Raw genomic sequence first — 20,159 nt, forward strand, 5'->3', positions numbered from 1 at the left:
GAAGATTATAAGTTTCGATAGCCGAAGTGGGTCACCTGAAGATGGGAGGCAGCCCCGCGGCCATAGGTTCCCTAGGGCATCACGTTTTCCGGTAGAGGTATGCGGGGAGATGTGTAGTCGGCACCGAGGATGTCAAGTCAGAAACCGCCGCCGCCAGGAGTATCTGACGACAAGCAATGACAAGAGTAACCACAACAATCATGCAGCCCAGCCGGGTCACAATAAACTACTGTCAGTTCCAGTACATTCAAGATGTAACGCGAAATAGGGGTAGCAATTAACAACTTAACAACTCATGTATCATGTTGCCTCTAGTCTCAGTGTCCACCATTTGAAGATTACCGGTTTCATTGGAGACATGAAGTTATAGATTCCCCCTTTCTGGAATTTTCGCCTCTCCATTGGCTTGTCCGATTCATGGGTAGGAGAGTGTTGTCCGAGATAAAATCATGCATCCTCTTGTTACCCTACCCCGGTAGGCAGCATTATCCAGTTCTGGGAATCTACTCTTTTACTACAATGGGCCGAAAACACTTACAGAGCCCTACTCCAATGACACGTAGTGAGGTTAATGACTAAGGAACCAAGGGGCTTTGCTCAGGCCCGGCCCTTGCGTCTGTTGTAATGAATAGCTAAGCGCCCGGCGTATGAGGCACCGTTATCTAATGAGACGAAGCATGCTGTTACTTTCAACACGTCATTCGTTCAACTTAGTTTCCTTCTCAGCATTTGTGATATTCACAAATTCTCGTTAAACCGAGTGTCTACAACTTGACTGTGGGTTGGCGAGATAAATCAAGGCTTACGCGAAAGAGGACCCCTAACTGCACTCTAGTACTCAATCGGAACATTGAAGCACGAGTTGAGACACGGCATTAATCTTTAGAATTGAACTATAACCCCACAAATTCATCGCTGGACCGACTTCTTGTCAATCTTAACCACACTATCCCACATTAGCAACAGGCAGTGATGGTAGCCTGGTAATTAGCCCTCAACTCGCCCAACTAATTACAATGAACAAGAACAAGTTTTCGAAATAGGGAGATTATGACGCCCCAAATCAGATTCCATTAATAATTAAGTAATTATGCGTAGTTGCTGTACGTGCATTGCACAGGCTTCTTCACGTCGACGGTACGCGCGGAGAAACCGAGACATCCCTCCTGGCCAGCGGGCTTTGCAACCGTACCAAGCCAGATGTTCCAGGATCCGTCCTGAGCAGGGCAGCCGATAAGGCCGGTGCCGTTGAAGCTGAGGTTGTCGTTCTCATCCACAGCCCAACCCTTCACCTCCAAATGGCCGGTGGGGTCCGACTCGGTCTTGGTCGAGTAGCGGACAACGCCTTGGCCTGTTCGTCTCGTTAGTGTCTCGTGGGCCAGGAGTGGAAAAAGAATATGAGGACGTACCCATGCCAGAGCGGTCGACCACAAATTGCTGGACGACACCACCCTTCTTTCCGTACAGATACAGCCGTTCGTCCTCGATGTAGAAAGTGGCACTCTTGGGCTTCGAGCCATCTACGCAATCCGCATCAGCCCGCGCGTCGGAAAGGTTCAGGGCGATGCCGTTCTGCGAGGCGCCGGCGCTGGCAAAGTGAATCGGGGAGGCGGAGCGGAGAGCCATGATGCCGAACTTGCGAGGCGACCCAGGGCAAGGGGTGGCCGAAGCCGCAGCCACAAAGAGTGAGAGGATGGTAGTGAGTTGCATGGTGGGTGGTGGTTGATTAACGAAAGTGGTTGTTTGATGACCAAGAAAGTCGGGAAGTGTTTGTGTCGTGAAGCATTGTCTTCTTATAGTTACAACTTTCAATTAATTTGTTTTGCACTCCTGATCGTCGCCATGACGTCCACGGGCCGACGACTGGATACGAGAAGTGCCAAGGGAGTTTGCAGGTCCACTGGGTCTCGTATTTGCCGTGGCGGTATTTGCCGTGGCGTCCACCGGGCACTCGTGACGCTGAGAGCCGGTGCTGTTTCTTGACTCTATGCCCGATCCTGGCAAGCCCCAAAGCGTGTCTGCAGCCAAGCGCGTGAACGCGGTGTCGGGAGAAAGACAGAAATAACTACGAATATTGATTTCTCATGATCAAAACTGTGGGCAACGAAACAGAGTCCCGTTTCCTCCCTGCCAGCTGAAGTTGCGACGCCCAGAATAGCGCAGCTCCAGGCTTGGCACGTTGACACAGCCCACGGAGAAAACTGAGTTGGCTTTCGGGCTTGCCGCGGACGTTAGTTAGCTTGGAACCACAAAAGAATCGGATTTGAGCCGAGCCAAGCCTGCCTCGGTTCGGGGAGACGCGGGGCAATTTTGTTGGGTCGCTGACAACCAAGGTCGTGGGTCGGATTCTTTGTGGGTTTAATTGTGGTTTGTCCACTCTTCAAAGTCAGTGGAAACTCGAATTCTCCACGAATCTGCTTCGACTCAAACAACTGTGGGGCTTTTTGCCCGAGTCCTCGACATCCCGCCGAGACGATCGACCATTTAATGAGAGCACAAAAACTTCGAAACATATCACCTAGTCCGCGAGGAGGCTGATGGTTCTGGTGTTAATCATTGGCACGTATGTAATTATTGTGACCGGGAGCGCAGCAAATTGAAAGCCGATGGGAACAATTTTTCATTCACAAACAAACTAAAGGGTTGCATCCGACTCAATTGAGCTGAGACTACGGAGTAATCAATCTTCAACTCGGACCAGAAACGGCAAAACCCTTTGGTAAAGCTGCGGCATCGGCGACCGCAACGCACAAACGATTCGACCTTTGAAGGTACCAGCCCTGATGAGGGTTTGTATTGTCTATCACTAAAACTACAGAACGCGCCACTCCCGAAGCCACCTTTCGGCCCATATCCTCATTGAGTGACGCTCGGTGGAAGTCTGATACCGAGAGCCATAAAGCCCGCCTGAACAATAGGCTTAGAAGCAGCAAACCGAAGAAGAAACTCAGCGTTCGCGTGCGGTAACTCTCCTTTGATTTGCAAGGCGATAAACTTGAGCAGATGGTCAATATCGGCGGCGTCCTGGTCTTGCCTCTCTCGCCTGTTCTGCGCCCGGTTCTCGGTCCATGAAGCACACCGTATGTTGAGAAGCAGCGTCGGCTTCAGGACGTACACTTGGCCGACCTTGACCGTACCGTTGTTCAGGCAAGCAGGAAACTCCTGCTGGACGCGCCCTGGCTCGCGGAAGTAAATATTGACCCTCTTACCCTCCTTTTCGTACCAAACCCGCAGCTTCCCCCCCTCCTGACGGTTCTTGAAGGCGCTATTCTTGGGTGCACAAAGCGTCTTGACTGTCTCACCCGTTTCGCCAGCGGGGACAAACACCTCCACGTCCTCGACGGCGCGGTTGATGCCCAGGAGTCCGAGGGCGCAAGCGCCAATGATGGCATAGGGGGTGCTCCGGAGATTTTGAGCCAGTCTGCCGACACAAATCTTGGCTGCCGAGCGGGCAAAGTCGCCGTTTTCCGTGATAGTCCCACTGATTAGGGCCTGAGATATCAAGCTGGCCGCAGGCGCGGCTGCGCGCAGGGCTGAAGCGACGATAGGGCGAGGGAGGGGGTCGTCGGTTCGATTTCTGTTCGCGCTTCCGTTTGAGCTGTTGTTTGTCGCGGTGGTTGCCGACGGTCTCGTCGGTCCGCCTCCTCCGCCGCCGCCGCCACGACCCCCCCGCGAAGACCTGATTGGCAAAGAGTTGTTGTCCATATTGCTGAATGAGAGATGGGCTGTACTTAGGAGATGATGTTACGTCGGGCAAGTGAACGACGAGATGTCAATTGGGACAAACAGGATGAAGTGAGTATAGTTCCGGGAAGAATGCATATAATTCACAGACAAATGTTCCGGGTCTATGTTTTAATTATCCAACTCGAAGGTCTGGCATTCCTATCTACTTTATCTATGTTTGAGCGTAGGCAACTTCGGCCTGAAGGCAATTTGCGCCCAGCTTCCTGTCGGCTACGCTGAAACCATCTAAGAGAGGCTGAACGTGAAATCCTGAATAGGTGGGAGGAAGTCGCCTAGTATAGTGCTCTAGTCGGCCGGTACGCCGCAGAAATGAAACCGGCGGATTGCCTCAAAGGCCGGGGTAATTTCTACTAACGCCTTTTGCAGCGCCGCAATAAGGTGCTATAGGCTACCGGAGACCACCATTCGCGGCCATCCCGTGGCCCTAACGGGGCCAAGGCTAGAGTTGTTGGTGGAATGCTGACATGGCCAAACATAGGCAGCGAAACGAATCCTGAGGCCCGTTTTTGGCCAAAAAGTTGATGAACTATCCTCCAGTGAGGTCGTTGATCAAGAGAATCTTGGAACGCCAACTTCTTGCTGCGTTGGGTCCTTTTTACAGGCCCACACAAACGCCCGATCCGGTAAGGGCTGCTTACATAACCATTCAGTGACCTGTTGGGTGGCTTGTCACGGTCCCTTCCACGTGCCTCGGTCTCCAAAGCAAGGCGAGGCGCAGGCGGAAGATTGTAGTCGGCTGAACACGCAGCCCCAGTTTGAGTGACCAGCCCGACGACCTTATCCTTCCCGAGTCACCGGCGCGGCATAGCCACGCAGCCGGTCTCCGAATCGAACCGCAGGTCACACGGCTCGGGCGGGCGTGGAGAGAACGGAGCTCGGTAGCTCATTTTAGCGTCTACGATGACTTCGCGTCGTGGTCGCGAGGCAGAACTTCACTGCAGAAACAATGATGACATATTTGAGTCAACGCAAGGCAAACACGGATTTAGCGCGACAAGCATTTCACATATTTACCCATTCCCACCCTGATCCATCATCCATATGTCCAGCTTGAATAAGACCACATTCTTCATCTGGTGAACTCAACTAGTTAGACCCTAATACATTTCCTGTTATCTATCTGTTGTTTTTTTCTCTTCTATTTTCACATGGCGTTCCCAATCGCAGAAGTGTTTTCGCGAAATTACATCTTGGTACGTTGATTGTTGAATGGCACAGTTCAACTCGTGACCATTACATCGCTAACCGGCCTGGCCAACTTTAGGACCATGTTTGGTTCCTTCAGAGATTCCGCGCTCTGCTTACCCACGTCGAGTCGCCTGGGTTGTCAGCTACTCACTACCCGCCTTCTCTTGTAAACAGGGCTACTGAAGAAGAGAATCGGCAATGGAGAGTTCAGGCCTTCTTGATGAACGCGGAGGTGCGGTATTCCTTTTATCTTCAAGTCCTGGACGATTGGATTCGCCAACATGGCCGTACAGCACTTAAGAGGGATTGGCCGCTCCCGCCCTGGGATGTTGCGGTTATGTTCTACATTCACATGTTATCCCCTGAGCGGTTCCAGAAGGACATGACCACAGAGTACCGTCGCCTATGGACCGCTGGGCTCTTCTTCCCTCTCGCCCGACTCAGGGCATTGGGAGACGGCAGTGACGAGGCCTCGCAGAAGGCATGGGAAGCTCTGTATCCCGACATTCCCTATCAACTTTTCGAATTCGGGCCCAACGACGATAGCGCACGGCTCTCGACAAAACACCTACAGCAGCTTGATATCCGGGGCTATAAATGCGGCTCCAAACCTTGCACAACCCGCACTCGGAAGAACAACCACCAAATCATTCCGATGGTTGAATGGTCCGCCTACCGCCTCGGCAAGCGCCACAGTCCGGTCTGCCCCTCTTGCAAGACGAGCTTCTCGTCGAAGCAAGGCGGATACAGCTCAGCCTTTGCGAAATTCTGTGAGACCGTTTTCGGCCAACACGTGTTTGGGCTCTGGGACGCACCGCTACGCCAGATCGGCTTTATCGACCGGATCCTATCCCAGACGAGGACTGCGGGTCTGTCAACGACAACCTGGCCACTACCAATCACAACACTCATTAATGATGCCCAAATTGAGGTCTACCAGGCCCGGTATGTAAAGTTCCTGCAGCTCATGAAAACACACCCCAGCACCATCTTCGTGCCGACGCTCGACATCGATCTCGTCTGGCACACCCACCAACTCTCGCCCTACGCATACAGCACCTACTGCCGCACCCACGTCGGCCGCCCCATCAACCACGACGACACCATCCCCGCGACCGGCCGGTCCACCGCGCTCGACGACACCAAGCGGTACTGGAGCCTGGCCTACGGGGAACTGTTTCTGGGCGGACCGGCGAAGACCACTACGCTCCTGCACGAGAAGCTAGCGGTTATGGCTGTGCGAAAGCAAGAGAAGGAGGCGGGACTAGAGGAGTTTGACCGCACCCACAATGTGAAGGCTTTCACCGAGGACGTGGAGCGGCAACAGCGGGAAGTCACGCAGATCGTTGGAAAACTGTTGGCGCTGGGGAACGAGCGGGACACCCTCCGTCGCGTGCTTAGCCAACGACAGCGCGAGCGGGACTGGATTCGGCCGAAAATCAAGTTGTTTGGGCTCAAGTACTACTCCAGAAAGGGCAAGGCCGCACGGAAGCTAAAAGAACAGGAGGTTTTGGAGGCGGAGAAGCAGAAGAACGCGAAACAAGCGGAATACGATGAGTTGGATCAAGGTTCTCGCGCGACTAGGGACGAATGGACACGCAAGCAGAACCTCCACAAATCACTAATGGTGGATAGATCGGCGCTCGAGGCGCGGCTCCAGGCCCCAGTGGCCGCCGTGGAAGAAGAGATTGTGCGAGATTGTATTGAGTATGCCGATAAACTCAGGGGAACCCCGTTGGGCGAGGGAATTAGGAGTGTAGTGCCCTCTGATGCACAGATCATGCCGTTGCCTGTGGTAGGGAAGTGGCCTCGGGGACATAACGGGCCGGTGCGGAGTTGGGGCACGGGAGTCGGTACGGTGTCGTACTCGCAGCCTTCTAGTGGGGGAGGAGGGGGTTCGTTTGGCGGGCTTGCGTTTGGGCCGGACTACTCAGGTGATTATGGGGGCTGCGGAGGTGACGGCTGGGGCTCACCTAGTAGCGGTGGAGGAGGAGGCGGTTGCGGGGGTGGTGGTGGTGGTGGAAGTTCCAGCGGGGGTGGGTGTGGAGGAGGAGGTGGTGGTGGTGGTGGTTGCGGAGGTGGCGGTGGATGTGGAGGTGGAGGTGGTGGATGTGGTGGAGGGTAATGAGTTCTACTTTTGCCGGCGTGTTGGATGGTTGGCTGTTTTAGAAGTCCGTCAGTATATTACGACTTATTTTTATAAGTTTAAGATGTGTTGTTTCATGTTCAATCTTTCAAACAGCAAAGAGTCCCACCAGAATGCTGTAGAGCTCTATGCATGACCCAACTCTGCGCAACGGTAATTAGTATGTAGGCTAGAGACACCCGGAATCCGTTTAGTTGACTGAGTACCACAAAGGCGGGCCATGGACATGCTCAGCTGACAGCACATCCCTTAATTAAGGTTTTGATCAAGTTCAGGTGGTTAGTTTAGCAACCTCCTGACGCCCCATGGAACCGAGGGGCACTTATACATTACACGGCCGCAAGCGGGTTCATATATGATAACCGTCCCAAACTGGATTCAGCGGCGCTGCCCGGTGCTGGAGTTGACGAGGCACGAGATTTTGGAGATATATGTGCCGGTATACTTTAATTTGCACCGACTTCGGTGATTCGAAACGCTACTATTATCTCCGCCCATCGTGAAGATCATACATGTCCCGACCGAAGATGTTTTTTTCGGCGTTATGCACGACGACGACTTGCAGCCCTGCGAGGAGAACGCATGTGTTTTGGTAGTTTGACTTCAAATAAATTACACCCCGGTCTAGGTTTATCTGGGCCTTTGGCATATTCCCAATAATACAAACTTTGTATTCTGTTCAGGATGGATTTATCATTCGGATAACTGAGGGGGGGCCTTTACATTTGTGTTATCGGATCTTGCCCTCCCAGCTCCTTAGCTAGAATTGATTATAATGAGCTATCACTTGCTCCATCGTCACGATTACATCGTTCTGACAGTATGGCTGAACTCTTCTCAGCCAGTTTTTGTCTCATTCAGACCCAGCTGATCAACCCGATAAGCTTTACCGTCTTCACCTTATTTGAGGGGATGTTACGGACAGAGGGTCTCATGTTTCGCCTCAGCTGTGGTGCATTGCAGGTTTACATTGGCGTCAAAGCGGCGATGTCATAACTCTAACTCTCCTTTACGCTTGTAGCCGCGGGTATATTAGTACCGTACTGGGCGTGCGTGCAGATCGTAGCGGATGCTTGGGGGCGAAGAAAACTGAGCTGAAATGGTCGTCGGGTATCCGAGAATATTGTCTCCGAAATTTCGGCCTTGGGTCTACTAAACGTTAATTAACAATCTGAGCTTCGGGAAGCCGAGTCAAAAAATAGAACTTTCGACAAAAATTAAGTCCCCTCGACCGGAATCGAGCCGGTGACCTTTCGGTATCAATAATTTCCATTACAGCCGAACGTGATATCCAACTACACCACAAGGGGGTTTTGTTACGACGTTCGCCGGTGGATCGGGAGAACGGTTTGTGAGGGTGAGAGAGAGTGTCGGCGGCGGAGGTCGGCGGGGTTGACCACCGAAAACCCCGCTGCCAAGACTGGAAGGGCGGGGGCTGGCGCCGGCCTGGGGCGTTGGGAATTAAGCGCGTTGTGACGATGCCCAGCAGCCGCAATTTTGCCTATGGTGCTCCACTTGACACTTTTTGTCAGCTTAATCCCAACCAGGAAGGCGCCTGAAAGAGCTATGAAAATGGCCTTGAACTTTTGATCAGACGAACCGCCGTCGGACTTGTTTGAACCAGTGGAAGTACGTGTACTCTGGAGATGCATGCTGGGCCGGGGCTTGGGCGAATGCACGCGGCCGTTTTTCAGGACCGGACCTGGCCTGCATCTCAGGGCCGTTGCCCCTCGAATCCCAAAAAGCCCCGCCGCTTGGCTGACGTCGAAATGAGTGCGCAGTGAGTTTGCAACACAACCAGACCGTCATTTAAAATTCTATCGCCGCCAATATAAGGATGTAACTTAGGCATCTTTGGCGGCCAAATGGCAAAGAACTATGAGGAAAGATGATGGATCATACCAGGTAGGTTACTTCGTACAGAGTAACTTTTGGGTCCTTGCACGCCAAGCACCTTCCAGAACCTGGATCGCGTCGCGAAGGCTGTGCCGTTTGGTCGGGCGCCATGGCACCGAACGGGAAGGTGCCCGGGGGACTCTGGGGTGGGACTCCTGCATTTGATGTGTTTGCCAGTTATTGCCAGCTATTGCCACTTGCTGACAGCCAATGACGGCTACCAACGGCCGCTGGGAGCCCCTGTTCGTCCTATCTTGGGCCTGTCGCGACAGACCCGCGCTGCCGCGGTCCGTGGCCCATGCACAAGGAACCCGAGCAACAACTCAACCGCTAGCCCTTTTGGCCAATGACACCCATCAAGGAAGCAGCTGCCTCTTTGGCTCTGTGCTGCACACGACAGCGTTTCCCGCCTGCAGACGGGCCTTTTCCACCCAGTGCCTGCATTTTGTGATTCCCTCAGCCCCCCTTGTCCTAGCCACAACGTGCGATGAGTGAGCCGAGGGCCGATCATCGCCGCCTCGAGGACCAGGCGGGAAGGAGGAGAAGTGTAACGCAACGGTTCCCGGTTCATGCTTCCTGCCGTATGTAATTTATAAACACGCCGGTAGCGGCCATGGAAATAGCGGTTTACTTATCTCACCTTTCCCCTCCACCACCTCCTTCCTCCTCTCCTCTCCCGCAACCGCGGGCACCCCCCTAACCCCCCCGACAGTTTCCCTCCTCTTGGCTGACGGGATTCCTCATACCACCACCACCCCGTCATCACCGCCATGAGGTTCACCGCCGCGGCCGCCCTTGCGGCAGGCCTTCTTCAGGCGATTTCCGCCGTTGCCAAAATGCAGAGCAATGCCATGGACATTGGCCCGGAAGACCCGAATGCCTTCGCCGATGAGCTGCACCGTCGTGATGACGGCACCCCCACCAAGGGTTGGGGCACTTTTGACCAGCTCATCGACCACGCCAACCCGCACCTGGGCACGTTCAAGCAGCGATACTGGTACGGTATCCAGTTTTGGAAAGGCCCCGGCTCTCCAGTTTACCTGGTCACCCCTGGCGAGCAGAGCGGAGAAGGATTCAACAGAACATGGCTGAGCACGCAGCGCTTGACCGGTGTCATGGCGAACCATACGGGCGGCGCGATGGTGGTGTTGGAGCATCGCTACTGGGGCGAGTCATCACCGTTCCAGGAGTTGACGGTCGACAATCTGCAGTATTTGACACTGGACAACTCGCTCAAGGATCTGACGCATTTCGCCAAGACCTTCGTCCCCCCTTTCGACAAGAGTGGTAAAAGCTCTGCAGACAACGCGCCGTGGGTGTACGCGGGTGGTTCGTACTCGGGGGCGCTGGCGGGCTGGTTGGCGGCCCTGGAGCCGGATACGTTTTGGGCGTACTACAGCTCCAGCGGTGTCGTGCAGGCGGTGGGTGATTTCTGGCAGTACTTTGCGCCTGTCCAGGAAGCGACGCCGGCCAACTGCAGTGCGGATGTCAATGCGGTGATTGACTATGTGGACTTGACGCTTAAGTTTGGATCGAAGAAGAGTAAACAAGCGTTGAAGGACAAGTTCTCGCTCGGAGACCTCCAGGACGAGGACTTTGCCGCGTAAGTTTCTCGTGCATCCGCCAGGAATTGAGGAATATACGAGGCTAACGAACGCAGCGCGCTTGAATGGGGCCCCTGGCAGTGGCAGTCGACCCAGCTCTACTCGCTCAACACCACTGGCGTCAACTTGTACTACGAGTTCTGCGATTACATCGAAAACGTGTCGCCCAACTCCACCCACAAACTCCCCGGCGCTAAGGGTGTCGGCTTGACGAAGGCGCTCAACGGGTACGCCAAGTACGTTAAGGAGGTGGTCATCCCTGACTGTAAGTTCCCATAAGTTGGCCCGAAACACGATTGTACACGTGCTGATGTTATTTAGTCTGCGCGAGCGCGGGCTACGACGAGTGGAAGGGTGCATCGAACACGCTCTGCTTCCAAAACCTCAATGCCTCGAACGTGGCTTACAAGGACCTGGCGCCTGACAACTGGGTGAACCGCCAGTGGAATTGGATGCTGTGCAACGAGCCGTAAGTTCACGTCCGCGACAACTCCGTAATCCCTTTGTGGATACTAACTCCGCGTAGCTTTGAGTGGTGGCAAGATGGTGCTCCCCTCGGTCAACGCACCTTGGTCTCCCGCTACGTCAACGCCGACTACTGGCGCAAGCAGTGCCCGCTACACTTCCCCGAGGGCGGCTATGGGCTTGCCAGCGGAGAGCGCGCGAGGGATGTCAACAAATGGACCGGCGGATGGAACGCGCTCAACACGACGCGCGCGATGCATACAAACGGCCAATGGGACCCGTGGCGCGATGCGACGTTGTCCAGCTCGTTCCGCCCCGGGGGACCGGTCAAGAGCACCGAGCATTTGCCGGTGCGTATAGTTGAACACGGCACGCACTGCTCAGATTTGTATGCACCGAACTGGGACGCGAGCGAGCAGGCTGCTGCTGTGGCAAACGACGCGACGCAGCAGATGGCCGGGTGGGTCGCAGAATGGTACGAGGAGAAGGGGAAAGCCAAGCCTTGGGAGTGACGAAGTGATATGGGTTGACAAGACGACTATCATTTCAGGAGATGAGGTGGCGGTAATGACTTGAGCTTGATATCACCTTAAAACGTAATTAACTTTATGAGAGATGATTGACGCCGACCATAGTGTCATAGAGTCACGACATCACTGTGTCTATCAAATGCATTAATGCAATCGTTTTGGTGTATCAGCACTCGGAACAATATATTACAGCGTGCTTGGGAATTAAGCTTTGACTTTGCCGCACTGTGCGGGTATCCCCGTCTTGCCTCGAGGATCAACAGAGCATGATGCACCTGATTCGGACGGCAAAAGAACTCCTAACGGGATCTCTAGACTATTTCCTTCCTCCACAGCCCATACACAATTTTCCCCGTTCCCATCCACCCCCACCGACACTACGAGGTTTATTTCATTTGGGGTGCCTCCGATCTAGGTTTCGCCATGATGGAAGGCTATTTTGCTGATTGCGACCCGGCTACACGCTTTTTTGTCTTTTACAAAGGATGGAGTCCTGAAAGCAAGCCTCGCTACGTCATCATCGATTGGGACCAACGTCGAGCCATTTCCGTTTCTACGGGAGATGAGGAAAAAGACGAGGCATTTGTATTTAAAGCGTTGGATGCGGTGATTGATGACCTACCGCGAGACGTTACACAAATCCTCGTTTCCAATGACCTCGAGCTCGTGCATTGTTCGTTAGATACCCGGTACGACTGGACCGAGATCCTGTTTTATCCATCTCTGGACGAATTCCCGTCAGGGGTGCCGACAATTCGACGAAGCGAACTAACGGAAGTCCAGAGGCTTGGACCGCAAATCGACCACGTCACGTATCAATCGCCGTCGCCGCCAGATACCACGAAGCATGCAGTAATTATTCAAATACTACTTTCAGTACCAAAAAAGCATTTCCTGCGTTTGGCATGAGGCCAACTGCATTCTGAGACTTCCGCCACATCCTAATCTTGTGGCCTTTGATCGTCTTGTTGTTGATTGTGCGGACGGAGGGGCAGCGGATGTGGTAGTTGGATTCACCACACGCTTCGTTGCAGGGGCGAGCTTGGGGGATGACAACAGCCGCGTATTCAAGCTCAAATACCTTGAGCAGCTCCTCCAGGTCGGGATGGCTCATTGGGCTTATCGGAAGGGCATCCAGATTGCTAACTTGTTTCTAGGCCGTCGATCACATCAACCTCAGATTAGGTATCGTGCACAACTACATCTACTTGTGGAATATACTGATTGACGACGACGCCGACAACGTGGTACTTGTGAATTTTGAGATGGCTGTAAAGTTTGGCTGGGAGCTTGATCCGGCTCATCGGAACGTTATGGGGTGCGAAGAAGTCTGTCTTGACGTCAAGCTCACGGTCTTTACGGTTTATGAACTCATCACGCAAGACTCCTCTTTTCGAGAACACAATCTGACCACGCCCGACGATCTGAATATGGCCCAGGTCCTTGGCCTCGACAACTGAGAGCTGCACCCTGATATCCTTCTAGAGGAAGGGGTGCCTGTCTCGAAGTATCGGCAGATGCTTGAAGAATGGGTCAAGGCTCGACAATGCATGAACGCCGAATTCAGGGACGGCAAAGAGGCACCCGACTCCATAGACTGGCCGGACGTGCCGGAGGACCCTCTTGCGGCTGACCCGACCAGAGCGGGAAAATGGTGGAAGGGTGAATTACAGCGGCGGTCATTTTTGACGCAACACAGCCTGCCCTTTCTTCAATGGTATGTGAGAGCCGTCGTTTTCCATACCGCAGTCCTTTCCCCGCCCAAGATTCAAAAGCAGAACTAGCTTCTGCGCAACTTGAGGCGTTACTCACGATTTACTAATTCGGACCTTGAATATTCTGGGTAGGCAACGCCCTGCAACTTGTCATCTTCCGCCCCCTCCCGGTCAACGGTTACTAGCAACTGGGACAATACTCTCCGAGGTCGTACCATGTAAGTTGTAACTTAGCGTGCCAGGGGCAAGATTAGGTCGCCGGGTTAGCTATGGCCAAAAAACAGCGATAGACCATGTCCCTAGAGGCCCCACTGTTCTACAAAAGTGAAAAAAGATAAAAAAGGCATAACTAAGTAAAAAAAAAAAGTAGCAAGAAGAAAAGTAGGAGGAAAAAAAATAAATCAAAAAAAGTGAAAGAAAACGAAAAAGAATAAATCAAGCCATCGGAAGTTTAAAACAAGATTTTAACCAACAATAGTTACTACATCCACACAGATATTAGGCTTTTAGGCAGTGATTGCGGTTATAATCGTCAAAACCCGTTAAGATTTGATGGAATGCTGACGGATCAAACTCGAGCTACGGATATCTATTTTGGTCTGCCGCTTTTTCTGGCCACGGCGGCCGAGGGCCACAGTGTCCCTTCATCACGCAATCTCCAACGGGGTTTAAATTAACTACGTTAAGTAGCCCCTATCGTGAAGTTGCGGTCGTCATCAGACATCCATCAACCTCTCTGTCATGAAACATTCGTACAACGATTAGAGGTCATTGGCGTCCACGTCCTCGGACCTGAGCACCGTCCTCTCCACAGTGACCCTCGTCTCGCTGACCTTTTGCCGCAGCACCTCGGTCGCCTGCTGCTGCTGATTTTTCGCCCCCGACTCGATCGCCCGCCTGGCCGACGCATCCAGCGCCTGTACGCCCAGCTGCCGCATTTCCTCTTCGATCTGCCTCGTCTCCGCTTCCGCCCGGCGTGCGCGCTCCCGCAACGTGCGCAGCATCTCCTGCTGCTTGGCCGAGACCATGGTGGCCACCTTCTTCGACGCGTTCTCAGTGTAGGCGGCCAGCTTGGCCTGCAGGTCCGGCATGCCGTCGTTGCGTGATGTGCCTTTGGACAGCTCGTAGCAAAGCTCGACGCCACCGACAATGTGGTCACGGTGGACGATGGAGTACATCTGCGAGATGTCCTGGAGGAGCGAGAAGTAGGCCTTGAGCTGGAGGGTGGAGGTGTAGATACCCTGCTTGTTGATGTCGTCGACGAGGAGGACGCCGGAGCGCAGGGTGCGCTTAGCGGTCTTGTCGAGCGCCTTTTCAAAGTCGTTGGCGCGCGGCATGACGAGCACGTCGATGACGGTGGTCAGCAGGATGAAGAAGCGCTCGAGGCGGGTAATCTGCACTATCAGGTCGGCCAGCACGGCGATACAGTCGCGCAGGACCTTCTTGATCTCCTCGAGCGTTTGACCCGTCTTGGCCAGCTTGGTGAGCTTGGCCTGGATCGCGGCCATGGCCTTGGCGACCTTTTCTTGCTTGTCAACCGCGGCATCGTAGGCCTTCTCGGCGTTGTCGAGCGCCTGCTGGGCAATTTGCACGCCTTGCATGGCCGAGTTGAGCTGGGCGGTCTGGGCCGAAAGATCTGGTGGTGGGATCTGGACGCCACCAAAGGCCTGGGGAACGCTGGTCGAGCCGCTGGTCTTGGCCACGGCCGCGAGCTCGATGATATCATCACGGGCTTTGAGGCAGGTGGCCTTCCACTCCTTGGACACGGATTCGGCCGGGTCGAGCGACGAATTGAGCTCGTTCTGCTTGCGAAGATGGGTCTGCAGCTCCGTGGCCAGCTTGATCAACGAGTCGTACGCGCCCAGGAGCTTCTTGTTCGGCTCCGTGTTGGTTACGTCGATGTTGGCCTTTTGGCCCTTGAGCGTGCCCAAGATGTAGGCTAAGCCCTGGGGAACGTCGTCACCGTCCTTAGTCTTGTCGTCGGCGTCGGTGGAGTCCTTGGATTTGGTTGGTGTCTCCTTGAACTTGTCCCACTGGATCTTGCCCTTTTCACCGCCGAGGAAGATGTAGAAGTGGTTCACAAGGTTCTGGACAGTTGCGGCCGTAGCGTAGGAGGGGTCCGTGGGAGTGGTGGTTGAGGACTTGGCCGTCGCCGTGCCCGTCGATGAAGCCGCGGCCCCGTTCTGCCCACCAGCTGCGGTACCGACAGCATTCGCAGCAGCACCCGCCACAAGAGCGGCACCCCCCGTCTTAGCCGCCACAACACCTCCCACAATGCTGGGAAGGGCCTGGGCAAAACTGGTGACGGCCGTCTGCAGAACGGTCGCCCAAGGGCCGGGTACCTTGTCGATCATGGTGTCCAGGTTCTGCTGCTGCTTATCCACGTTCTTGGCCGCGCGCGTGACCTGCTTCTTGACATCTTCTAGGGCGTCACTAGTGTGCGACTTCTCAATCTCAGCCACGGCCTCGTCCACGCGTGTCCTCTCTTCGTCGATGGCCGTGAGCCCTTCCTGGTTCTCGGCCACGGAGTGCAGCTCACCAACCATCTTGCCCCACTTGCTAAACGCCTCGCGCATGGCGGTGGCCAACTTGGCACACGTCTTGGCGTCGTTGGAGAAGTCCTCAAGCGCGTCCTTGAAGTCTTCGTATTGGTCCTGGCCCTTCGTGCAGGGGCCGAGACGGCGAAAGACCCAGGGGATGCGCTCGTCACAGATACGTATGCTGGTTAGCCGCAGTGCGTCCATGTTCTCCCCGGCCACGGTGAAGGCCTCCCGCCCGCCGTTATTGCAGACTGGAAAGTGTTAACATCGCTGGACATACGTATCTTGAAGACCCTCGATTAAAAAAGAAACAGAGAAGAAAGGGGGTGAACGCACCATCCACGAGACACGACCGCAACGTCGGGTTCGGCACATTGTTCATGTACTTGAAGCCATCAACGGGCTTGGACTTGGCAAGCGATATCTTCTCGGCCGTTGGGTTGGAGGCGGCGAGCCAACAAGACCCCATCAACGACAAGGCCGTGGGGGCCGCGCCCAAAAGACCGCCCCAGTCGTGCTGGAAGAGCGTCGCGCCCTTAAGCTCGTTGACGAACTTTTCGGAGACCTTGCCATATTCCTCCTTGGCGGAGGATGTCTGGATTCGGTCAATGCGCTCGAGCGCGGTCACCGCGGTGGAAGTCATCTTGGGCGAGTATACACCTCAAGGAGGACAGTGGGGAGAAAGATTCAGGGGAGAAATGCGAACCAGGCAGAGAAGGGTTCGGGGGACCTGGTGCCACTGACGAGATACCAGGGCACTTTGCTTTTCACACTTCGGTGCGTTACTTATACATGTTCATTTCTCCCTGAATCTTGGAGACAGGAAGCCCGCTTAGACTCTCCTCCTCGGGCTCGTTGCGCAAGGTATGTACATCGTACCCAGATTCCTCGCGGCCAATCGTTCCTTGGTTATCTCCGCTCTGTTCTCTATCTGCGTCACTCGATGTCTCTTGAACCGGTTTGAAGTTTCCCTTCGTTGCTTTTTCTTGCTTATGCCGCGCGTTCCGCGCGTTGAACGCTGTCCACAACTCGCGGGAGGCCAATGAGCAGGTTCAATGTCGACCTGAAGTTCAAAAAGGTCGGGAAACTTAGGTTCCATTGCATCTATGTCACGGCCCGGCCTCCTAGTGACGGCCAGTGGGGATAACCTCGGGTTGACGGCTCCCAATCCCTCGCAGTTGTCCCAGCTGTGTGCCCACTTCCCCTTCACCGGGACCCCGCCTCAGCTCCCTACTGCGCGCGGGGTCGACGTCGACCATTGCCATCTTGGTACGAGCTGCATACCTACCATCCTCTATCATTTCGGTGATCGAAGCTTGGGAGGTTTGGGGTACACTTCGATTGCGCACCTCGAGGTTTTGTGTAATCTCGCTGAGAGAGTCGTAGCCAATGGGCGTTGGCATGCACGCGCTGCTGCATGGTGGCTCGCTGCATGCTACCTTATATGGCCCAATGCACCGGAGCCCAACTCGCGACGATCTAGACCGCTCCCTGCGGGAAACACCGCGGACTTGCTACGCCATGCTGAAAACAGAATGCGACTAGCTCAAAGATGAGCGAAATAATTCCGAGAGAACCGCGGGGAAATTGATAGAGGTGATGGGCGGGAGTCGAAGGGGATGAGGTGACGAAGAGAAAAGAATGAAGGGATCCGAATAGGATCGTGATCGACCGGGGTGGCGCCGCGATGAGAGGAAGTGGACGGCAGTCGTCAAGCGGCCGAGGAGTGGAGGACTTCAGGTGCTTAAGACAGGCAGAGTCTCGACTATAAAATCACAATATTCTCGGCTTGCGTCGTGGGAAGGTGGTTTGGCCAACACACACGTCCCTCTCCCCCGACTTCTTCCTCTCACAGGCCGCTTGGTTCATCTTTTTTTGCGCTCCTTGTTCCCGTCTATCACCATATCGACAGCATGGCTGGAGAAGATGTTGCAGATTTCCTCATGGGCGCCGTGGGCGGTCTCATCACGGCGGGTGAGTCCGTGATCAAGGTGGCCGCCCCTGAGATTGAGAAAGCGATCACTGCCGCGGGAGACGCGCTGGCAGAGAATGGTCTGGACCTTGCCAAGGTGCTTGACTTGAGTGGTGCTTTTATCCCAAGCAGCCCACTTGCGTTTGCGGAAGCCCTCAAGTTGGCTAGATCACTCCTGGCTGCTGTTCCCGAGCTTGATGGTGATACTAGCGTCCTCAAAACTATTGGTATGTTCTCACATCCCGTCGACAGAGGTCACACACACACGCACACAAACACGTTGAACGCAGACACCAATATTGACCGCTATTATTAGAACGCCTGGACAAGGAAGTGGCCCCGTTCACCACGCAGTCCGAGGACGTTCTTCAGCAGGTAGACGTAATCTTCAAAACCGCCGAGCAGCTGGAACTGGAGACTCAAACACGAGTCCGCAACGCGGCTATCGACGCCTACAAGGCCTTGCAAGAAGCTGTAGACACGATCCTTGAGATCAAGCGCGGAAACGCCCGTCTGCAGCGTGTCGACCCGACTGCGATCCCCAAGGTTGACCGCGCCATTGAGGCCTTTGACAACCTCAGCAAAGTCAGCAGCAACAACGCCTGGAAGCTTGGCAAGGACAACAGCGCTCTCATGTCCTTTGGCGACAACACTAAAACTTTCCGCGGCACGCTCGACGAGGAGAGCGCAAAGCTCAAAACCCAGCTCCAAACCAACGAGGACACACGCACCCGCCACAAGGCACACCTCAAGAAACTCCAAGAGCAAGAATCCGATTACCTATCCCGCAAGCGGCGTGCCAACCGCGAGCTCGATGATGTCCTGAACAACATCGGCTACGTCTTCGCGCCCTCCGGCCGGGAGAACCAGCGCGCCATCATCCGCAGCGCCGACGAGTCGCTCAAGACCAACCGCACCACCCAGCGCGGCGTTATAAACAAGATCCGCGGCCTGCACCTGCTCGACACCCTCATCCGCTGGGCCTCACGCGCCCTGGACGTCGTCATCGAATCGGTGGCGCGGATCGCGCAGGACTTCCAGGCCAAGTTCCGCCGCATTACTGACGCGCAGCAGACCCATGACAGGCTGTTTGCGGGACTGTTGTCCATCGCCAACGCGGTGCAGGACGCGAACATCAAGACGTCGCGGGACAATGCGCTGCGGGTTGTGCTGGGGGTGTTGAAGAAGTATCATGACCTGAGGGTTGATCATAGCTCGCTGGATATCCCGGGCATTGAGGACCGCCCAATTCAAACGAACATTGTGAAGAAGCTGGGCGAATCGACAGTCAGGCAGTTATTGCTGCCGCCCGTGCCGCCCGAGGATGATGGGGATGATGCGATCAACAACATGTAGATGTGGTCGTAGACGAGGCTTTATCATTTGGCGGTGCAAGAGCTGGACTCAAAAATGACAATTAACGTTGCCTGATATGAGAAAATCACGAGAGACTTATGCATAATTAAATAACTCTTGGCTTGCCAGTGTTCCGGTTCTTTCTTCAACCGCTCGATCTTCTACTATGACGGAGTGAAAACATCGTGTCTGTGGAGAAGATTGGGCATAAAGTTACAGCTGAGCCCGCAACTGTCCAGCCACGTCGGGACAGGACCGAGAGAGAAGCTACGGTTTGCTCCTGACCAAGTTCGCTCCGCGGCTCGCATGCTCATTATCAACCGCGGATGATTCTTCCCGTAACTGTACCCATCACGGATGCGGCGCCAGGTTCGGATCACTCAAGGCTCGTTCGTAACCTCCATTGTCGTAGTCTGGCCAACATATTCTGGTAATTATTTGGCTCTTGGGGGTTGTTGTGGTGGCGCTGGTATAGGGACCGTCGTCTTCTCAGGGCTAGGGTTGTTGGTTTAGAGAGTCAACCCTCTTGTTTTTGTTTCTTTGGAAAGGAACGTAACACTGAAATTACCTGTCAGATTGATTTGCACCATAACTTAATTTTCAAACGAGGGTTGATGATGTTGGCGTTAGGTCTTTGGGTCCATTTTTCCACCTTCCCCTCCCGTCTTTTTTCGGTTGCTCGCGTCATCGCCTTCCCTGATTTCTCCTCATTGTTTTGCCAACAATCACGATGATTTCCGTGGTGTTGTGTTTTTGCTTGTGTTATCTAATTAATTACGCTCCTTCCCCTTCTTGGCGTTTCCATTTTCAAGCTCGGAAACTCTCTATTCCGTCTCAATACATTCACTTTTCGTAATCGCTACTGTAATCGCTACCCGTTCAGTGTTTTGGCAGGGCGCGATTGGTACAGGTGTCAAGGGCTCAGGCCTAGGGCCATGAGCAGTTGTGTTGGATCGTGGCCGATGGCCTTGGGTTGACGTGGCGGGGCTGTCCCTCTCCC

General features: G+C 54.4%; 6 protein-coding genes and 1 non-coding gene across 7 annotated transcripts; 3 read left to right on the forward strand and 4 right to left on the reverse strand.

Annotated features, from left to right (window-relative positions):
* Nucleotides 1-1,088: 1,088 nt before the first annotated feature.
* On the reverse strand, nt 1,089-1,710 carry C8A04DRAFT_33266 (uncharacterized protein; the record flags this gene model as incomplete). The annotated part of the gene is made up of 2 exons (XM_062782397.1): nt 1,089-1,351; nt 1,410-1,710. 2 exons carry the CDS (start codon nt 1,708-1,710, stop codon nt 1,089-1,091), a joined length of 564 nt encoding a protein of 187 aa, XP_062632638.1.
* Nucleotides 1,711-2,856: 1,146 nt separating this feature from the next.
* On the reverse strand, nt 2,857-3,705 carry C8A04DRAFT_33267 (uncharacterized protein; the record flags this gene model as incomplete). The annotated part of the gene is made up of 1 exon (XM_062782398.1): nt 2,857-3,705. One exon carries the CDS (start codon nt 3,703-3,705, stop codon nt 2,857-2,859), a length of 849 nt encoding a protein of 282 aa, XP_062632639.1.
* A 1,190-nt stretch (nt 3,706-4,895) lies between these two features.
* C8A04DRAFT_33268 (uncharacterized protein) lies at nt 4,896-7,060 on the forward strand (the record flags this gene model as incomplete). Its single annotated transcript, XM_062782399.1, has 2 exons — nt 4,896-4,940; nt 5,012-7,060. The coding sequence occupies 2 exons, from the start codon at nt 4,896-4,898 to the stop codon at nt 7,058-7,060; spliced, it is 2,094 nt and encodes a 697-aa protein (XP_062632640.1).
* A 1,243-nt stretch (nt 7,061-8,303) lies between these two features.
* On the reverse strand, nt 8,304-8,391 carry C8A04DRAFT_t147. Its single transcript has one exon. It is a non-coding gene; the product is annotated as a tRNA-Tyr (tRNA).
* A 1,356-nt stretch (nt 8,392-9,747) lies between these two features.
* Nucleotides 9,748-11,558, forward strand: C8A04DRAFT_40864 (peptidase S28; the record flags this gene model as incomplete). The annotated part of the gene is made up of 4 exons (XM_062785086.1): nt 9,748-10,580; nt 10,638-10,846; nt 10,903-11,050; nt 11,108-11,558. The coding sequence occupies 4 exons, from the start codon at nt 9,748-9,750 to the stop codon at nt 11,556-11,558; spliced, it is 1,641 nt and encodes a 546-aa protein (XP_062632641.1).
* Nucleotides 11,559-14,052: 2,494 nt separating this feature from the next.
* On the reverse strand, nt 14,053-16,474 carry C8A04DRAFT_33270 (uncharacterized protein; the record flags this gene model as incomplete). The annotated part of the gene is made up of 2 exons (XM_062782400.1): nt 14,053-16,082; nt 16,168-16,474. 2 exons carry the CDS (start codon nt 16,472-16,474, stop codon nt 14,053-14,055), a joined length of 2,337 nt encoding a protein of 778 aa, XP_062632642.1.
* Nucleotides 16,475-17,744: 1,270 nt separating this feature from the next.
* On the forward strand, nt 17,745-19,159 carry C8A04DRAFT_33271 (uncharacterized protein; the record flags this gene model as incomplete). The annotated part of the gene is made up of 2 exons (XM_062782401.1): nt 17,745-18,030; nt 18,120-19,159. The coding sequence occupies 2 exons, from the start codon at nt 17,745-17,747 to the stop codon at nt 19,157-19,159; spliced, it is 1,326 nt and encodes a 441-aa protein (XP_062632643.1).
* Between the last annotated feature and the right edge of the window lie 1,000 nt (nt 19,160-20,159).

This window comes from Dichotomopilus funicola (genome assembly GCF_033296635.1).
Source record: "Dichotomopilus funicola strain CBS 141.50 unplaced genomic scaffold C8A04scaffold_121, whole genome shotgun sequence".
Taxonomy (NCBI): domain Eukaryota; kingdom Fungi; phylum Ascomycota; class Sordariomycetes; order Sordariales; family Chaetomiaceae; genus Dichotomopilus; species Dichotomopilus funicola.